Consider the following 21,396-nt stretch of genomic DNA (forward strand, 5'->3'; position numbering starts at 1 on the left):
TATCTATCTATCTATCTATCTATCTATCTATCTATCTATCTATCTATCTATCTATCTATCTATCTATCTATCTGTCTATCTATCTGTCTATCTATCTGTCTATCTATCTATCTGTCTATCTATCTGTCTATCTATCTGTCTGTCTATCTATCTGTCTATCTATCTGTCTATCTATCTGTCTGTCTGTCTGTCTGTCTGTCTGTCTATCTGTCTCTCTATTTATCTATATATCTCACTTCACTTTTACTTCAAATAAACATTCGGGTTAAGCCACATATTCCCATAAACTCCAACGCAACTAAAAATGTCTTTTGGGGGGTATAGAATACTATGAAAAGTGGTAAATGTAAAGCACAGATCTACCTTCTATGCAGCAGATCCTCCACAGCCCCGAGTGGGTCAGGTCTCCCTTCACCTTCTTGCTTTGGAGCTGCGTGTCCTCCGCGCTGCCGTTGGCGCTCGTGGCGTTGCAGACGTGCGCCCGGGAGTACAGCCAGTAGTCGGTGCCGATGGCGATGGTCATGAGGCTGAAGGCGGCGAAGGCCCCCACGATGGCCAGCGAGGTCTGCAACCCGCGGTCACACCACGCCATAGCGGTGGCGGCGGCGGTCCCGTCTCATAGCGCGGTCTCGATCCTCCTCCCACGGCGCGTCGCGGCGCGCACAAAAAAGGGGTCTCCAAAGGCGCGCGTTCCGCTTGAACACAAATCCTTCCAAATCTTCCCAAATCCAACTAAATATCTCAATCTAAATCAGATCAGAGGCCGGGAAGTCCTTTGGTGTTCTGCCAAGTTCATCTTCTTCATGGCAACCGATGATTGCGCCACAGGTGGAGATTGGGCAACTTTTACGCATGTCTAGAACCGGTTGCGCGCGGCATGTGGTAGAAAAATGTATGAAATTTTTAATAGAGATCAAATGGAAGTACACTTTTTCACGGTGCACTTTTCTGTAATACAATGCACGGGTTTGACAACGCACCGCCGCGGCATCTCTCCTGACCACACCTTCCACAGCTCCAGCCCGCAGCCAAGCCAATGGGGAGAGGAGGCAGGTTGGAGACCCAACACAGGGTTAAAAAAAACCTCCAATATGACAGGTATTTACGTTGTTCATAGTCACCTAGAATTGTTTTTATAAACTAGGGTAGCTGGGATCATGTAGATTTAAAACAGCACTATGCATTTTTTTTATGATGGCACTTAATTTTTTGGGACACACTTATGAGATGAATTATGAGCCGATGGGGACATCACATGTGTCCTCCAGACGATGCCATTGTCCTATCAATGTGGATTCAGGTGTGTCTTTGGTCCTTTTAGATCATATATATGCACACACTCTGATTCTGGTTCTGCCTTGTTCTCTTGCTCTTAACTTAATGTCCACGCAACAGCAAAGATGGTAGTCTGTTACTTTAAGCCCTTCAGCCGCTCCCAGCTGAGCGGGGTTGGGGGGGGGGGTGTCTTTTCCTGTGGCTGGACCTCTTCCTTTCACACGGACACAGTGGGAGGAGAGGCAGAGAGAAGCGGGTGAGGGGCTGGGGCTGGAGTGGTGGGGGTGTTGGCTGGGGCCCCATCTCCCTCTCACACTGTCCCATCTCTCTTTTTTGACCGGGAGCCCCTTTTGCTCCCAGCACAGGCTCTGATTCACTTCCTGGACTCTGTGTGTGTGTGTGTGTGTGTGTGTGTGTGTGTGTATGTGTATGTGTGTGTGTGTGTGTGTGTGTGTGAATGTGTGAATGTGTTATGTGTATTGTGTCTGTTATTCGGTGTGTGTGTCTATTCATGTGTGAACTGTAAGTGTATGAATGTGACTGTCCTGTGGTTTTATTGTGTGTCTCTGCATGTATGTGTGTGTGTGTGTGTGTGTGTGTGTGTGTGTGTGTGTGTGTGTCCGTGCATGCGGGCGACGGGAGAAGACAGAAAAAGAATGGATTATAGAGTGCAAGGAGAAGAGAGCAGAGAGAGAGAGAAGAGGGATGGACGGACGGACAAAACAGAGAGTGAGAACAGAGAGAATGAACAGTATATCAGGATTAAGACAAGGATGAATGACAGAAAAGGGGCCCTTTGAAGCGAATTAAAGGTTCCAGATCGTACCTGTACAGCGTTCTAAACAGCGAGAATCTACCAGAAGATCAATGCGAAGACTGTAAGGGTGCAAAAAGAAACGAGTGTGTGCAGAATCTTGGCATGGACTATGAGACACTAATGCAATGTTGAAAACAGGTACTCCTCACTTAACGACCGAGTTCCGTTCCTACGACCAGGTTGATAAGTGAGGACCCGCCCCCTTACCGTTATTTCAGTCTTGGAGATTTTGAACGCTAGCGTAGTGAATACTAACCGACTGCGACTACGAGACTGAGACTGAGAACGGTGACGCGTGATGAGATGCTTGATGCTGAGATACCGCGCTGCGTACAATTCCGCAGTGAATTGTACGCAGAACACAATGCAGACTGGTCAGAGAGCTGGTCGTAAGTCCGAACAGTCGTTATACAGGTAGGTCGTGGAATGAGGAGTACCTGTACAGTCAGATGAACAGAAAACATCCCATGACTTATGCCTCAGATACATACTTTTTGCAGGAGTGAATCAATCATATTTTGCTTTATGCTTTATTTTTGTATGCTCTTTTGGGTTGTAGTGCTCCTCTCGAGTCCTCATTCGTAAAGTTTCACAATATATTGAATGGGACTTGGAGTGTGGAATCTGTATTATTCGGACCAGTCGAGTCTTAAACTGTGACTCAAACAATCCAAAAAATGGACAGAAAGGACATGCAGTTGAAGTTATGTAATTAACCTCTTAGCATTGACTCTGATTCTTCAAGCTGCAGTCTCAGTCTTGACTCTGACTCTACAAACTAACGCTGCCTACTTGTATTGACTCACACCCGTCCCGGGGTGGGCTACAACACAGGTATTATCAGTTAAAAAACATGAAAACAACAAACCCCAAAAATATCTCAACGTCAGAAGTAAAAGAGAGTTCTCAACATCCTTCAAGAGGTCCCAGTGGGTCCCCAGCAAAATGATTAATAGTTTGAGTGGGTTCGACGTCGGCTCTACTGCTCATCCCTCCCGGGGAGCTAAAAAGTATAGGAGTGGAAGTGCGTGGCGTCGTCCAGTTGTCTGACGCATCATTATAGACAAGTATGGAAGTTTGGAGTACATCATATCTAAGAATAAAAATGTTCTCGTATTGGGTTCCCGGAGACGAAATTTGTTTCAAATCAAATAATGCATCTTATAGATAATTCCTTTGTACACAAATTCCTCACTTAACTGACCTACCTGTTAAACGACCGTTCGAACTTAGGACCAGCTCTCGGACGAGTGTTTTGTACACTGCCTACAATACCGCGGTGTCTTAGCATCAAGCACCTCATCGCGCATCACCCTTTGTATACTAGATTCACTATTACACCATATACACTATATACAATATATACACTGTATACACTATTTATACTACAGTATATACACCATATACACTATATATACTATATATACTATATACACTATATACACTGTATACACTGTATACATCTCATCACCGTTCTCAGTCTCGTTCCTGCAGTCTGTCAGTATTCACGACACTACTGTTTGCAATGGCCACGCCCTCTTACGGTGAAGTAACACGGGTCCTCGCTTATCCACCAATTCACTTAACGACCTGGTTGTAGGAACGGAACTCGGTCGTTAAGTGAGGAGTACCTGTATTGCAATATTCCCTCTCTTTACATTCCATTATGTTCATTTCACCCTCTTTGCTCAACTGGACTAAATTCCGTCCCAGTCAGCTCCTGCTAAAGACCAAATCCGCCATGACGCAGATGCACTTGCATTATCCAGCAGTGTAAAGCCGTTTCTTTTGTGGCCGTGTTTCTGCCTAGTTTCTCAAGTAGGCGTGGCATCTTTTCATCAGCGGCTCTCTACATTGTTTCACGCCAGCTAGCCAATCCGTGTTAAGAAGACGTTGTACGGAAACCTGGAGGAGGAAGACAGAAAGTTAAATAGAAGGTCTGCTCTGATGTGAAATTGGAGGCATCGCAGAGAGGGTAATTAGCTGCTTCTATTGAAATGATTTGGGGTTATTTCCTCTTCAAGTTTTGCTGATGTTAGCAAAGAGTGTTACATTCTATTGGGAAGGCCGTCGGATCTAGATTCCTTTGATAAAATACAATTTTAAAAAGTAGGTGAAATGAGGAGGAAAGGAAGAAATGATTAGCAATGACTAAACCCGAAAAAAGGGAGCACTTTGAATATTTGGTGTCCTGTGATGTGTCCCATGTAATGGAACTTTTTTGTAAAGTGTCCTGGGTCCTTTCGCTCGTCTTTCTCTGGTTCTCTATGTATGTGCGTTTCTCACAGGCCCAACTGAATTAGCATTACATTTTCATGCCTTTGAAAAACCCCACCAGTTCACGCCAACCGCTTTACTGATGACAAAGTCCTATTCATCCGTTCTCCTGTTTGGAAGGTGTTGGGGAATATATCGCACTATCCAATTTTCTGAGGCTTATTACCAAGACTCTACCTATCAGCTTTTCATGCTGATCCCAGTCAGGAAAATTGTAATTTCAAATAAGTAATTTCACCTTCCAATCTGACATCTCTGGATTGCTGACTGAAGTAATTATCAGCGCAAGGGATCTGATGATTTATGAAAGAGGATGGGTGAAAAAAAGGAAGGAAGGAAAAGACAGGAAGGTAATTTGTCTTTCATGAAGAGATAGAGAGATAGAGAGAGAAAGTTCTATCAGTGTAAGCCGTCTCATGGTAGCTATACTGAATACTATGTGTCTTGAGCACTAAAATTATGACTTCTTCTGTCCAAAAATCTCTGAACACTACAGTTCAGAATGCACCGGGCCCCTCCATTTCTATTTTCTTTTAAGTCCATATTCCATGCTCTGGTTTTCCTTCGTGATCCGGCTCTTTTTGGAGATTCGGCTCTTTACGAGTGACTCAGTATAATGGTTTGCTCAATTTTCCGACTCTTCGTTTGTTTAATTCAGAAGAGTCGGTTCAGCTCTGACTTTCAAATGGCTCATTTCGTTAAAGAGTTGTGTCTCGATATCGAGACTGACTGCAGTTATAGAGTCCTAAACAAACAACTGTTTTGCCAGAGTGACTCAGGAAACCCGAGTCATTTCAAAAATTTGTTTGCTACGAACCAATCGTTTGCGGTCTTGCATCATTAATATTCCTCCCACCTCCATTCAGATGGACCAGGTCACAGGAAACGGTCTGAGCTCTCTGTCGTTTTGGAATCTAACTAAAAAGCCTTCGATTCCACCCACTGCTCACAAAATGAGTCAGTGCATGGGACATTTAAATAATCACGAGAGTAGTACGGGGTGAATGAAAAAGTGAATGAACAAAACCCACAGTTGTAACACACTTAATAGAGCGCTAACAGACACTTCCCGCTGTGTGCGGTAAAGACTGGATTAAAAATATCAGTGATGAGTCTTGCGAAAATTGTGTCAGGTTTAATAATAACAAGAGAGAGATAGAGATTCAGCGTAGCCTTCTTATTGTGTTTATCTTGCCGTGACCTTGAAGCTTAATCAAACTCTCTGGCTGGAGAAAATAGAGTGCCATCGAAAAAGGTCATTGTGGCAGACAGGGGGGCGTAGTTAGGCTGTGGTCAGCTTGGGTAACAGCGCGGGCTTCTTGGCCCAGCTGTACCTGCCCCATTGGCGCTGATTAGTCCGAGTCGGCTGGGAGAGCTTTCTTATGTGTTGTTTGTCTTGCGGTCTGGTGCACGTGAGGAGGCAAGGAGCCAAGAGCCTGCGGTTCAGATTGCGGAAAAAGGAGACCGACACTGACATTGACACTGACGATCAATCTGATTTCTGTTTTATGTTCCTGTTTGGCCAGTGACCCATTTTGTTATGGTAAAAAACCCACCGTGTCGACACCTCACTGCCAAGAAGTCTCCGCTCCCTCCCTGAACCTGTGTCTGTGGTCAAGCCTTCCACAGTCATAAGAGCAGAGCGAACAAAGAGAAATTCTGTGTCTGTTGTGAGGTTTGAGGTCCCGAGGAAAACATGACTTGAGAACGAGGTGTCGAAACCTTTGCTTGGAAAAGTTGACCTCTCACAGGTGTACTTCTCACAGGTGAAATCAATCTTCATTTGGTATAAGGTGCATTCTCCTCATTCCTACCGTAACGATCGAATTGCAAGCAGTCTGAAAGTAGTTCCACATAACAGCTTTTAGTGACCTTTTCCACATTGAATGTATCAAATAAGGGCTAATGTGCTGTGGTTCTGTGTGGGATTTAGTTTTGTTTGTTTTTTGAGACCATGGTTCATACGACAATCTAACTCATAGACTTTTAAGTTTGGATGGACATGAACATTGCATTTATTGATTGACCCACAGATGGGCTCACGGTCTGTTTGTCTTTGTATTCCCTGTATATTTCACCCTAATGTTTAACAGGTTGGGCTTGTGTCATTTAATGGCTGTTCCCTGAGTGTTCTTGAGCAAAGCAAGGCTGCCTTGAGGCCAACACTGGCAGGCTGGGGGCACACTGGGCAGATCCTCTGTGTCATAGGGATTGAAAATGAGATACAGGAAGCATTCTCGGCAAAAGCCATTGCCTCAGGAGAGAGAGTGTTGACAATTGATTTCGGAAAATTGTCTGGTTCATCTTCTGGTCTTCTTGATTGCTATTATGGGAAAGAAAAAAAAAAACGAAATATAATCGACCATGGTAACCATCTGTCTGGTCTGGGATTTGGGCGCTAAAATGAGCAAAGTCTGCTGTGTGGTGTGTTCACTGGCGGGAGCCCGAGCGTCTAGACAGCGGTTGGGGTGGATGAAGGAGACGCAGCGATACAGAGTAAGATGGAGCTCAAAGCAACTACAGACCGGCTCAGCCCTCAGGCTCCATGCCGTACTTGCAAGACATGGCATGGTAAATAGTAGGATAGAGAAGGAGAAGATAACAGAAGAAGGCAGAGAAGAGGGGGAGCGAGGTGTTGTTACACATACTTTAAAGTTGAATTCTCCTGGTTGGAGGATCAATGAGAACAATGTTTAGGCAAACAAAATATTCTGGCAGAGTACTACAGAGAGGGTATGGTGGAGGTGTAGAGAGAGAGCAAGTAACCGAGAGAAAAAACACAGACCAAGAGAGGTTGCCCTCCCTGCTGGGATACATTCCAAATTTCACACCTGTCTCATACCAAAGAAAGGCTCCCCCTGGGTGATGAAGTCCTCTGTGCCCTCGGGGAAGAATAAAACAGAATAAGGTTGGAGACCCCCCCGGTGTTCTTTGGCCCCTGGGGTCATCTGACCTGTGACATAAGAATGTCAAAGTCAATGTGTTGAATCAACATATCACCACCATCTTTTTGTATTTTTATATTATATTATTATATTAACTTGGAGTTCAATGTGATGAACATGTGCAGGATTTTTTAACATTGGATTTGAAAGTCATTAGATATTAGATATTGTGATCAATATAACTATCCTACAAAAATCCTAATCGTTACCATAGTAGCAAGTCCTTCCAGCACCAAACCCTACAGTGAGACAGGTCACTCACCCGCACGGCATGAGGTGTCTTTTCATAACAAGAATCCTCTGAGTTTAGCTGAGGTCAACGGATGCGTGTGAACTAGTTACAGCCGTGGGTGGTTTGGAAAAAACATTTGGACGGCTGCGCTTCAAAGGCAATAGCCGCAGTCCCCAGGAGTCCAATCAGGCTCTGAATCTGGCAGCAGTTTGCCTAGTTCTTATGTTCTCATTGAATATTTCACTCAAGCTGTTATACCTTGTAAATTAGTTTGATTTCTTCAGCAATTGTTTGGCAATGGCCGAGCAGATTCCTCCAAAAGCTGGTAAAACAGGTAAGGACAGTCAAGGTCTAATATATTGTCTTAGTCTAAATGTGTGTCAATTCAGCTAGTCCTCACAAGGTTCATCTAGACCTCACAAGGTTCATCTAGACCTCACAAGGTTCTGTTAGGAGGTATGCTGAGTGAACCCAGGTGCAGAGAACAAGGCAGAGGCGAGGTGGCAAAAATAGAGGTTTACTCAAAACAAGTACAAAAACTGGGCAAAAACAAATAAGAAGTCTCGGGAGCTTGGCACAAGAGCGTTGTCATGAGGTTAGCAGACTCAAGACTGAGCCCTGAGGACACAAACGACAGGGTCTAAATAGGGACGACCAAACGAGACACAGGTGAAACATATAACCTAATGAGGCAGGGTAATCAGGAACAGAAATAGGTGAAGCAGAGCAACCCTGAAAAGGCAGTACTGGCGGCATCTAGTGGCCGAAGCCGGTAGGACGCGGGCGAACCCTGACAGGACCCCCCCATCTAGGAACGGCTCCCGACGTTCCTCCAGGGAGTGTCGGGTGGCGACGGCGGAAATCCTGGATCAGAGATGGGTCCAGGAGCCGGCGGACCGTGTAGGCGGGCCGACCGTCGATGATGCGAGGTGCCGGAGGAGGCCTCGTGGTGGGCGCCAAGGTCCTGGTGACCACCGGTCGGAGCCGCGACACGTGGAAGGTGGGGTTTATCCTCATGGACCCGTAATGGAAGGTCCATGGTGGACAGCCAGACCCTCTGGCCCGGACGGAGCATAGGCGCTGGTCTGCGCCGTCGGTTGGCCTGGATCTGCTGCTGCCGGGATGTCCTCAGCAGGGCCTGACAAGCTCTCTGCCAGGTCCGTCGGCACCGTTGGACAAACCGCTGGGCTGACGGCACTCCCACCTCCTGCTCCTGAAACAGAGGAGGTACGTACCCGAACTGGCACTCAAACGGGGACATGCCAGTGGAAGAGCAGCACAGAGTGTTGTGAGCGTATTCCGCCCACACTAGACGGTCGCTCCAGGAGGCAGGGTTGGAGGACACGAGGCACCTCAGTGTTGTCTCCAGGTCCTGGTTGACCCGCTCCGTCTGGCCATTGGATTAAGGGGGTGAAAACCGGAGGACAGGCTGACGGAGGCGCCGAGGAGCTGGTGGAACGCTTTCCAGACCCGGGATGCAAACTTTGGACCGCGGTCTGACACCACGTCCAGGGGCAGGCCGAACACCCTGAAAACGTGCTGCACCATGAGCTCAGCAGTCTCCAGAGCTGAGGGGAGCTTGGGCAGAGGAATAAAGTGGCAAGCCTTGGAGAACCGGTCCACAACGACGAAGATGACGGTGTGGCCCCGAGACGGTGGAAGGCCGGTGATGAAGTCCACTGAGAGGTGTGACCAGGGCCGACTGGGGATGGGAAGGGGATGCAGCAGCCCCATGGGACGTGACCGGGGGTTCTTGTTCTGGGTGCAGATGGTGCAGGCAGCGACGAAGGACCGGACATCCTGATCCATGGTAGGCCACCAGAAACGCCTGCGGAGGAACTCGAGGGTCCTGGAGATCCCTGGGTGGCCAGTGGGGCGGGATGAATGCCCCCATTGCAGGACTTGTGATCGGACAGCCTTCGGGACAAACAGGTGACCCGGGGGCCCGTTGCCGGGATCCGCCTCCCTCCTTTGGGCCTGCCGGACCTGCATCTCGATTCCCCAGTGGACCGGAGCCAAGATGCGGACAGGAACTCCGGAGTGGGCTGGGGCTTGGGAAGGAGCCCGAGCTTGGACACGGACTGGAGACTCGAGAGGGTGAGAAGACGGACTAGAACGAAGACAGGTGGTGTGGCAGGCAGGACCCCATTCGGTGAGACGCCCGGAGGCCCAGTCCAGATGTGGGTTGTGACGGGCCAGCCATGGGTAGCCCGGGATCAGTGGAAATTCAGGAGAGTGGATGAGGTGGAGCTGGATTACCTCTGAATGTTTTCCCTCCAGTGACAGCCAAAGGGGGGCGGTGAGATGGCACACACTACCGGACCCCAGTGGTCTTCCATCCAGGGCTGTCACCGTGAGAGGATGCTCTAGAGGTGCCAGAGGGAGCTTTAGGGCTTTTGCTAGCCCTACATCCAAGAAGCTACCTGCAGCGCCGGAATCCACCATAGCTTGGAGGGAGTGATGTTGATCTCCCCAGGCGAGGGAGGCAGCCAGCAGGACCCTGGTCGCCTCGAGCTCGGGAGAGAAGGTTGGAGAGTTGGCTTTTCCCGAGAGCTCAGGGCAGGAAGAACGGAAATGCCCCGGGATCCCACAGTACAAACAGCAGCGCTCTCTCATCCGCCGGTCACGTTCGGACCGAGAGAGCCGTGTGCTGCCTACTTGCATCGGCTCCTCCCTCAATGCTGGAGGCGGGCTCGGGATAGCCAGGAGATGCTCGGGAGGCCTCGTCCCCAGAGCCGCTCTGCGCGCTGGTATTGGTGAAGCGGGGAAAAAGCGTTCCCCTTGTCTCTCCCGGAGGCGGTTGTCCACCCAAATCGCTGTTTCGATGAGCGTGTCCAGGTCCTCCTGCGCCTCCCGGGATGCCAGCTCGTCCTTGACACCCTCATTGAGACCCTCCTGGAAGGCCGCGATGAGTGCCTCGCTGTTCCATCCAGACGCCACTGCGAGGGTGCGGAATGCGATGGCGGAGCCGGAGTAGCCGTGTCGACGCCTCCCTCCCACTGACTGAGTGGTCAAACACTCGGCGCATCTCCCCGGCAAAAGCCTGGTAGCTGGAGCAGATCGGGGTTTGCTGATTCCAGATGGCTGTGGCCCAGGAGAGTGCTTTGCCTGTGAGTAGCGTGACCACGTATGCCACCTGTGAGCGCTGTGTGGGGAACTGTGAAGGCTGGAGCTCGAAAGCCAGGGAGCATTGTGTCAAAAAACCACGACAACTTCCTGGGTCACCGTCGTACCTCTCTGGGGCCGGCAGTCGTGGTTCGTGGTGATCTGGACTACGCTGGTCCATGGGAGGCAGCGCTGGCGCAGGGGCCATAGGTAGAGCCTGTGCCTGGCTCTGCTGGATGGCCTGGGCGAGCGACTGCAGGTTGTCCAGGACCTGTTGGAGAACCCGCTCATGACGGCCAATCGCAGTCCCCTGGTCCGTCAAGGCCACCCGCAGGCTTTCCACCTCTGGAGGCTGACTCTCTGCTCGGTCCATGTTGTTGGCTCAGTCTTGCTGTTAGGAGGTATGCTGAGTGAACCCAGGTGCAGAGAACAAGGCAGAGGCGAGGTGGCAAAAATAGAGGTTTACTCAAAACAAGTACAAAAACTGGGCAAAAACAAATAAGCAGTCTCGGGCGCTTGGAACAAGAGCGTTGTCATGAGGTTAGACAAACTCAAGACTGAGCCCTGAGGACACAAACGACAGGGTCTAAATAGGGACGACCAAACAAGACACAGGTGAAACATATAACCTAATGAGGCAGGGTAATCAGGAACAGAAATAGGTGAAGCAGAGCAACCCTGAAAAGGCAGCATCTAGTGGTCGAAGCCGGTAGGACCCGGGCGAACCCTGACAGGTTCATATAGCCCCCACAAGGGCCATCTAGTAATCACAAGGTTCATCTAGTCCCCACTAGGTTCATCTAGCCCTCTCAAGGTCCATCTAGTCATCACAAAGTTCATCTAGTCCCCACTAGGTTCATCTAGCCCTCACAAGGTTTGTCTAGCCTTCACAAGGTACAAGGTCCATCTAGTCCCGACTAGGTTCATCTAGCCCTCACTAGGTTAATCTAGCCCTCACTAGGTCCATCTAGTCCTTACAAAGTCCATATAGTCCCGACTAGGTCCATCTAGTCCTTACAAGGTCCATCTAGTCATCACAAAGTCCATCCAATCCTTACAAGGTCCATCTAGTCTTCACTAGGTTTATCTAGTCATCACAAGGTTCATCTAGTCCCCACTAGGTTCATCTAGTCCCCACAAGGTTCATCTTGTCATCACAAAGTTCATCTAGTCCTTACAAGGTTCATCTAGCCATCACAAAGTCCATCCAATCCTTACAAGGTCCATCTAGTCTTCACTAGGTTTATCTAGTCAACACAAGGTCCATATAGTCCCCACTAGGTTCATCTAGCCCTCACAAAATTCATTTAGTCATCACAAGTTTCATCTAGTCCCCACTAGGTTCATCTAGCCCTCACAAAGTTCTTCTAGCCCTCACAAGGTTCATCTATCCCTCACAAGGTTCATCTAGCCCTCACAGGGTTCATCTAGCCCCCACTAGGCTCATCTAGTCCCCACTAGGTTCATCTAGCCCTCACAAAGTTCATCTAGTCATCACAAGTTTCATCTAGTCCCCACTAGGTTCATCTAGCCCTCACAAAGTTCTTCTAGCCCTCACAAGGTTCATCTATCCCTCACAAGGTTCATCTAGCCCTCACAGGGTTCATCTAGCCCCCACTAGGCTCATCTAGTCCCCACTAGGTTCATCTAGCCCTCACAAAATTCATTTAGTCAACACAAGTTTCATCTAGTCCCCACTAGGTTCATCTAGCCCTCACAAAGTTCTTCTAGCCCTCACAAGGTTCATCTATCCCTCACAAGGTTCATCTAGCCCTCACAGGGTTCATCTAGCCTCCACTAGGCTCATCTAGTCCCCACTAGGTTCATCCAGCCCTCACAAAGTTCATCTAGTCATCACAAGTTTCATCTAGTCCCCACTAGGTTCATCTAGCCCTCACAAAGTTCTTCTAGCCCTCACAAGGTTCATCTATCCCTCACAAGGTTCATCTAGCCCTCACAGGTTTCATCTAGCCCCCACTAGGCTCATCTAGTCCCCACTAGGTTCATCTAGCCCTCACAAAGTTCATCTAGTCATCACAAGTTTCATCTAGTCCCCAATAGGTTCATCTAGCCCTCACAAGGTTCATCTAGCCCTCACAAGGTTCATCTAGTCCCCACTAGGCTCATCTAGTCCCCACTAGGTTCATCTAGCCCTCACAAAGTTCATCTAGTCATCACAAGTTTCATCTAGTCCCCAATAGGTTCATCTAGCCCTCACAAGGTTCATCTAGCCCTCACAAGGTTCATCTAGTCCCCACTAGGCTCATCTAGTCCTTACAAGGTTCATCTAGCCCCACTAGGTCCATCTTGTCCTTACAAAGTCCATCTCGCCTTCACTACGTTTATCTAGTCATTCCAAGGTTCGTCTAGTCCTCATTAGGCCCTTACAAGGTCCTCACAAGGTTCATCTAGTCCTCACTAGGTTCATATAGTCCTTATGAGGATACTCAAGTTCTCACAATGGTCATTCTGTATAACCCTAACAGGGTTCATGCAGTCCTCACCAGGTTCATGTAGTCCTCACCCAGTTCACGTAGTCCTCACCAGGTTCATGTAGTCCTCACCAGGTTCATGTAGTCCTCACCAGGTTCCCCTTGCCACCACTCGGTTAATCTAGTCTCCACAATGTTCATCTAGTCCTCACAAACTCATCAAGTCCTTCCTAGTTTCATCTAGCCCCTACAAGATTATTGTACTCACAAGGTTCATCCAGTCCTCAAGTAGTCCTACAAGTATTTATGATGCAAGGTTTGTGTAAAGCAACTACAGTATAGACAAAAAGGCAAATGACTTGTGGACAGTTTTTGATGATTAACGTTACAGCCTTCACAGACATCTATGACGTGATGAAGTCTGTGGAAGCATTTGCTAAAGGTGCTGACAAGGCATCAACCTCCACAAAAACTGATATCTTAACTAATCAGTATATTATATTTCTTTGTTACCACAGATGTGTTTATTTCCTTCCCTCAGCTGTGTTTGACTGGGAGGAAGGAAGGAAGGAAGAAAGGAAGAAAGGGCGTCTAGCTGGGATTCTCCTCAAAACCTCCAACAAAACCTTTGGAAACCCTGGTCCAGTCGATAGTGAGATTGACTGACAAAAACATCCATCATCCTCCAGTTTATCGGAAGCTGCAACAATTACAGCCACCTGCGGCGCAACACACACACACACACACACACACACACACACGCACACACGCACGCACGCACACACACACACACACACAGAAATTAATCTGAAATGTTTACATTTCAGCCTCTAATTTGGTTGCATTTGCAAATAATAACTGACAAATAATGAACTCTGTGTCATTGAAATTGAATAACTGTTTTATTCATTGAATAACAAACACAAAATAATAATATGGCTGCAGGCATCAGCAGCACATAGGGTCCAGTGTAGTCGGCTCTCCTTTAAAGTTCAATGGACGAGAGTGCTTTGGCTCTCTGTTCCGGTGTGTTTTGTGACTGGAGAAGTTGATTCATTCCGGCCTGGTTACAGTGTAATTCTATGGTCGGGCGGTGTTTACAGCTGTGGTTGGGTTTCCTACGGCACAAACGGCGGTTATCATTCTGAAGTAGGGCTGCATGATTAAGGCTAAAATGACAATCACAATTATCTACCTTTTTTCAAATGAATAAACTAAGGTAAGGGGTATATACAGTATAATGAAATAAATTGTGTGTAGTGCGCTACACCAAAAACACAAAAATAATGAAAATATTTTAAAACACATACACAATAAATACATGTTCCTTGTATTATATAATTGATTGTGGTTATTGTTATTGTTAAGTAATTTCCCCCTGGGATTATTAAAGTATTTCTGATTCTGATTATTGTATATTGTTCATATCTGTAGAATGTCTTTCAATTCTGACAGTGATGTTATTGGGTTTTTATTTTGTAGAACTTGTCCTCAGAAGTGAATATATTTATGACGTTCACAATTTAATAAAATATATAATAATTTTCACATATTAACACTGGTATGTGAGAGACAATGACCACAACCTGTAGCTCATGTGCCAATCGCCTGCACTCATTCTGTTAAAATGCAAGCTCATTTCCTGCTTTACACTCAGATTGCAGTTCTAAACCACACTTTTTGCAAAACACTACACACAATTTTCTGTATTTGGCACATTTTTCATGAACACAATCTCTTGTGTTATAGGGTTATAATATAGGGTTATAATGAACACAATCTCTTGTGTTCACATTGAACACACTGCCAATCAAAATGCTGAACTTAAATTTCCTGCAGACTCTGCACATGAGCAAACACATGTTGCACAATTGTTCAATTATCAATTATCAATCAGAGCTTTACCGTAACAAAAGGGCCACATGAGGGTTGCTAATGTGTTTTGGAGCAATGGATGCCAATATAGGAGAGGGAGGCACAGCAAGAGGAGTGGTTGATTACTTTGGTTGATCATGGTCTAACAATGAGGGAAACTGGGCAGGGAGTACAACCAAACATGAGTAGGTTCACAGTGGCGTCCATCATCTGGACTTTCCAAAGTGAGATAAGGTAAGAAATCTACTCTCATTATAGTATTGTAGTACTGCATATCAATACAGTACTCAATGATTACTGTATACAGTATATATTTTTATTATTTCTTCTGTATGAAGAAAACTTTACACATTCAACTTTGTGTTTGTTGGAATGTATATAGTATTTTAGGGGAAAAACATAAAAACATTTTGTATATATTACAAGTATGTTTGTTTGTTCTATATTTGAGTTTAAAAACAAACACTACTGTACATACATAGTAAGTATAACACTGAACATGCAAAAGCCATAAGTCTCCTGATAAGGCATCCGTACAAGTGGTTTCCATTCATAGTAGTGTTTTACATTGAGCACATCAGTGTTCAATTGGTTCTTAGAAATGTATATTCATTGTTTCATTTCAATGCAAAATACCATTTTGAGTAGACATAACATTGTTGTGGTATTTCTCCTACCACACGCCATCCAAGTGACCCAGTGTTCATATACCTTAAATAATAAAAACACCCGACTCTGAAACAGGGTTCCCATCCCTAATCCAAACAAATGTCCAAAAAACTTAACAGGTTAGCTTCCAGAGGACCTGGGTCCCCGGAGCAGCACGGTCGACGGCCTCCTTCCACCAGGGCGACTACAGAGTGCTCCATGCTCAATTCCGGGCCTCGGGCTGCTGCGCTGGCTGATGACGGCGTTGCCGGACTTGGCTGCTGCGGGGGCTGCTGGGCTGCTGGATGGTGGAGGAGCTAGCTGCAGACACTTACCCATGATGGTTGCTGCAGCTGCTTCTCCCCCGGTCCTCCGCCGTACCCCTGGGTGCTGCTGCTGCCAGTTGGGATAGGGTTGGTGCTGGGGCCGCCCGTTAACCCACTGGTGGCTCCAGGGTGTCTTCACCCAAGTGATGTTTCCGAGGCCCTCCGGCACAGAGACACAGAAAACGATGGGTTGTAGACACCAGTTTACTGTAGAGAGGAGGCTAGGTGGAATCAGCCAGAAGCAGATGGAACATGTCATGACAGGGCTCCTATCCTGAGTGTGTGTGTGGATGGGGGTTTTAATATGCTGCTCGTTAGCCCAACCAATGAGCAGCAGGTACGCAGCCACCCCGACCCAATCACCTAGATCCAGGTCCAACCACACCATCCACACACCACACCACAATTGTTTTGAATGTAGATTTTAATTTTGCAGGAGATTTGTGGAGTTTTGCCTTTGTGTGTGTGTTTTTGGATTTATGTGTAGAGTTATGAGCATATGAAGTATATTTTCAGAAAACGTGTGTAAACAATTGAGAACAACTCTCATACACATTTGCCAATGCGTGCATGTTGCGGCGATGATAAGAAATACAGTTTTTTACTGAATTATTCCACAATAATGGACCGATCGGATCAAACTTGGACAACGCAATGTCTGGACTGACCTGAATACACAATTTATTCAACTTGTCTGTGAGTACGTCAGATCCATGAGATCCATAGACTACCGATGTCAGTTTTTCATTAACAAAAGCAGGGATCCCAAGTCCCGAGACCCTTAATTAAGCTACCATATTGAAGGAGCAGGGTACCATTTGGACTTCAGGAGGGGAGCTGAGCTCCATTTTTTACCATGTAGTGATAGAAATAATGACAATAATAATTGTACAAATGATTATGCTTAAGAAATAATTTTTAAGCGCTGGATTGACATACTTCTATTGCTAGCCTAATTTTCTCAGAATGATTTTAGACTTGTGTGATTAGTCTCCACATCCAATTTGGAGTGAATCTGAGTGACGGTTTATGAGAACACACTGTTTAAATGAATTGCAACATTAGCATTAGTAATGCACAAATTGAAAGTCATACAGTATTTTTGTTTTTGGAGTTCCTTGTTGGATCTGCCAAATTTCAAGTTCATACTCCACTGCGACAGGACTTAGATATTGGACGTGGCACGGATTAGATATTGCCACATGAAATAAGAAATACATTGGTTAATATCTCAGAAATTCTTTACCTAATTCCTTAGCCTTATGGCAACTTTGCTTGGGCCTGTCCATGGAACCTCCCAAATTTGGCGTCATTTTGGCTCTCGAGATTTTCAAAGATTTTCCCAAATTTCCAAGATGGTGGGAAATCTAGCGAGATGGACTTGATATATTTAGGGGGAAAATGTATTGTGTTTGTACCACTTGATCACATGACAGAAAAAAAAACTGGGGTAAAAAATCATAAAGAGTTGTAGTGGAGTTGAGGTGTCGGAAGTGTCACGGCAGCAATTTTAAAAAGTAAAAAATGATCCATCTCTAGCCAGCACTTATTTATAAAACAGTGAACCAGTGTTTCCCAACCTTTTTTCTGCCACAGCAGACTTTTTACAATTAAATAGTCCCACGGCACACACACCACTATCCTGTTAACCACTAGAAAAGTCAGAAACATGTAGTGCTTATTATTACAGCCTACTAGTGGTGATGCAAGACTCGAGCAACTATTTGAAATGATTCAGGAGTCATTTCAAAGAGTGAAGGGTCGACTCACAAACAGAAAATAATTAACTCTCGTTCCTCGTTCACTGGAAGTCCTTCCTCACTCAGCGCATGTTCAACCAACTGAATCAAATGAAGGAAGAGTCGGAAAAATCGAACGATGTGTTTTACCGCAGAAGAGTCCAACCTTTCATCACGATGAATAACCCTCACTTTCAGAGTGAATCTTGTTCTAATGAACACAGTATGGTATTCTGCTGTCTGTAACTGATGAATTATGTGAAGTAGAGGACAGCAGCCCTGCAATTGTGATTGTGCAACACATGTTCAGCACATTTCCATTATTGTATATGTTTTAAGTGGAATTAGAAAAGATTTCACCGCACACCTGTCAAGCTCTCACCGCACACTTGCGGTCAAAAACAATGCCCTACACGCCAATTTTAAGGAGAAAAATGAGCTAAAAAAGTGTCAAATATGGTCATTTATTCTATATATTTTCTAACAAAATAACCAAATGGACCAAATGCACTTTAAAGTCCACTTTGAGTCTGATCTGCTTAAAAAAAAGCATTTCCCTCCCTTTCCTTTTTTTTTAATTACTAGGATGAATTATGGAAATGGGATTTTTTTTTTTTTACATTCAAACATTAAAGAAGCTGCATTTTTTTCGAAAAAAGTCGAAAAAACAAAACAAAAATAAATGAAAACTTGAATTTGTTTTCTGTCAAGCAATAAGTTATGTGTCGTCCCGTCCCCACCACTAGATGACGCTACCGTCAAGCTGCACCGTGACAGTTCTCCAGACAGTTTAATTTAAATGTTGGGGTGATGGGGTGGTTATAAGAGGTCAATGTGTAATTAGATACACGCACGCACGCACACACACGCACACACGCACGCACGCACGCACGCACACACACACACACACACACACACACACACACACACACACACACACACACACACACACACACACACACACACACACACACATTGCTCCAGTGGAACTCTTCATTCCAGATGGATCGGAGCCAGCTCTAGCAGCTGGACTGGATTCATAAATGTATTAAAATTATTTATCCATCTTAGCTCTTTATGGCTCACAAACCGAGAGTAAAGGCCCATTCAGCTTGACTTTGACCAACACCAGGCCATTACATGATTAGTCCAGAAATAGTTCAACCAGCATTTGGTCATCTCTCATCCCCTTGCAAGTTAACATCGCATATTATGCCACGATACAATTTATCTCTAAAGGTGCCAAATGACTCTTGATCAGTATGCCTACAGTAGGTCTTTTTTTCTTGGGACTTTCCATCTCCCATCTTCCACGAGAGGGAAACATTGCGCAGCCATTGGATTAAAAATGACTTCTTGTGGACAGCGGAGAAGACAGCAGACCCTTCAGTGCTGTTCTCTTTAAAGCTGATGATGATTATTATATGAATTTCAATTGATATATACAGTACGTCTAGGCCTGTAGTTTGTCATTTGTCCCTCACAGAAAGAGCCAAAGGTAAATTGGTACATTATACTTATATATTATAAATTCAGAGGTTATACATATCGTTAATGTGGTAATCCGTAAGATTATTTAATTAAAAAAAAACCATATACAGCTCTATATATCTCTATATATCATTATATTTACGCTATGCGTGTGCTACTCTATGTGCCGTTTCCATTGTTGGTGGCGGGGTCTGCCTTTCCCAGCAACAATACAAAGATGAGGTACATGCAATGAAAGTGAAAAAATGAAAAAATATCCCATTCCATCCCCTCAAGTGGCAAAGAAAAAAAATAAAACAAATCAATCCTTCAAGTGGGGGATGTAAAAAAAACATATTGCATGAATGTTGCAGTTTTCAGTGGAATTCTGGGAATTGCAGTGTAATCCACCCAACACAGATAGTTTTATGGATTACCACTGTAATCTACCGACAGTATCCTGTAGGTCATAGCTCATCTGACTGAATTTTGTGCTTAAGAGGTTTAAGATCATATTGAATTATCAAGTTTTAGCAATAATTTAAGAAATAGCCAACCCTCCAAAAAAACAAAGAAAACAACAATACGCAGGTTTCATTATCAAATACCATAACAGTTTATTTTCGTTAACAATATGTGGTACATTGCACATTTAACATCCTGGCTTCACCACCGCCTGACACCTCTCGTCACAACATAACTCCATGGCTCACATTCCAAAAACTTGACGTGAGAAGCCAGACGACAAAGCGGCTGATGAATCTACCGAATGTCATGACACTGACGCATTTTTTTACAGCGAGCCTGTACAAAGAAAAAGATCCTGCACTCTTAAAATAAAAACAAACAAACAAACAAAAAACGCACACACACACACACACTGATGATTTTTGATATTTACAGTGTTTAAAAACCAAGAAAAAAAACAATAACTAATTTGTCAGTTCAGTACTTATGTAATATGTTTAGTCATAACCCAAAATTTATATTCACATCCATCTTTACTTTGGGCTAAAGGTCTGTTCTATGGACTAGATACAGAATTTTGTAAATACATAAATGTTTCATATATATATAATTTCTTAAATAGATCTCTGAGAGGTACTTTTATGTGCTCAATAGAATCTCTTTTCACAATAACATGTACTAATAACTTATTCTCATCCTGCAATGACATCTTACATTCAACGTAATTTCTGGAAAACAATCCTCCATCTCGCACAAGCTCCATCCCAAACCGCAAAACTAATCTAGATAATGACTTTTGGGGGATAATGTGTGAGGTTAGTTTCATGATTTTTTTTTTGTCATTTTTAAGACCAGTGAATTTTGATCAAGCTTTAAAAATGAGGACAATCTGTATTTGTTTATTCACAAAAAACATGATTTTTTCACAAGGTCTCACAATAGATTACAATGGGCCTAGCAGCTTTCTAGTGAATAAAAAATATATACATTTTTTAACGATAATAAAGTGCTGAAAGCAAAAAATCTAGAGACGAAAGAAAACATCCAACAGAATAAGTCACTTGAAAATACTCGATGGACATAACGCGTGATCCGACCATGTAGAAATAGAAATACTAAAAAGAAAATAAGAGAACTTAGTCGCGGTGCAGTCTACGTGGGGGATTTACACGGCGATCACTCTGTAGTGTTTATTTACGAGGGAACGTCCGATCCGTACAGGTCCCTACAGGAATACTGGAATTATATGGAAATAAACACTGCCTTCCCCATGAGCTCGTCCCTTGTCGTACAGTTGTTTGGAACAAACGGAGAAGAGACAGAAACTGATTCGCTTATGTTTGTTCTACAGATGCATTGAAAGGAAACTGGCACTGATAAGTAAATAGCGACAAACTCAGGGGCTTTGAACTCTAAACTCATTATTTTATCACCTTACTCCCTCAGCACGCTCTGTGAGCCAGATTCTGTGTTTAGCACTTTTATTTAAAAGTGAAATTGTGATAAAAGTCACTGAAATTCACATGCTTCAATTTGTTTCCAGTGTAAGACCAGGGGTCTTCAACCCTTTTTAGCCGAATGACCCCTTGGTAGATAGATAAATAGAACAGATTTTTATTATGACCATCCAAGCCGCCCTCTAGGTCATCACACGGTTAAATATAGAATAGGCTTTTTATTTTTCAACATTTTTCTGTTTTAATTCCCTTTAAGTCACTTAAATACCATTAGTAAAGTTTTCACTCAAAAACACCCATCTCATCATCACGCATCTCCACAACATATTA

The 21,396-nt window shown here is 44.9% G+C and overlaps 1 protein-coding gene across 1 annotated transcript in view; it reads right to left on the bottom strand.

Moving 5' to 3' along the window:
• LOC307228681 (voltage-dependent calcium channel gamma-4 subunit-like) overlaps positions 1-592 on the bottom strand; it is a gene marked incomplete at both ends in the record, with an annotated part of 14,196 nt that extends 13,604 nt beyond the window's left edge. The window contains one exon of the mRNA XM_079998436.1: positions 364-592. Within this exon, the coding sequence (XP_079854562.1) occupies positions 364-592 (229 nt within the window). The remainder of the gene's footprint in view (positions 1-363) is intronic.
• Positions 593-21,396: the final 20,804 nt, after the last annotated feature.

This window comes from Zeus faber, assembly GCF_960531495.2.
Source record: "Zeus faber genome assembly, chromosome: 4".
Lineage (NCBI taxonomy): Eukaryota > Metazoa > Chordata > Actinopteri > Zeiformes > Zeidae > Zeus > Zeus faber.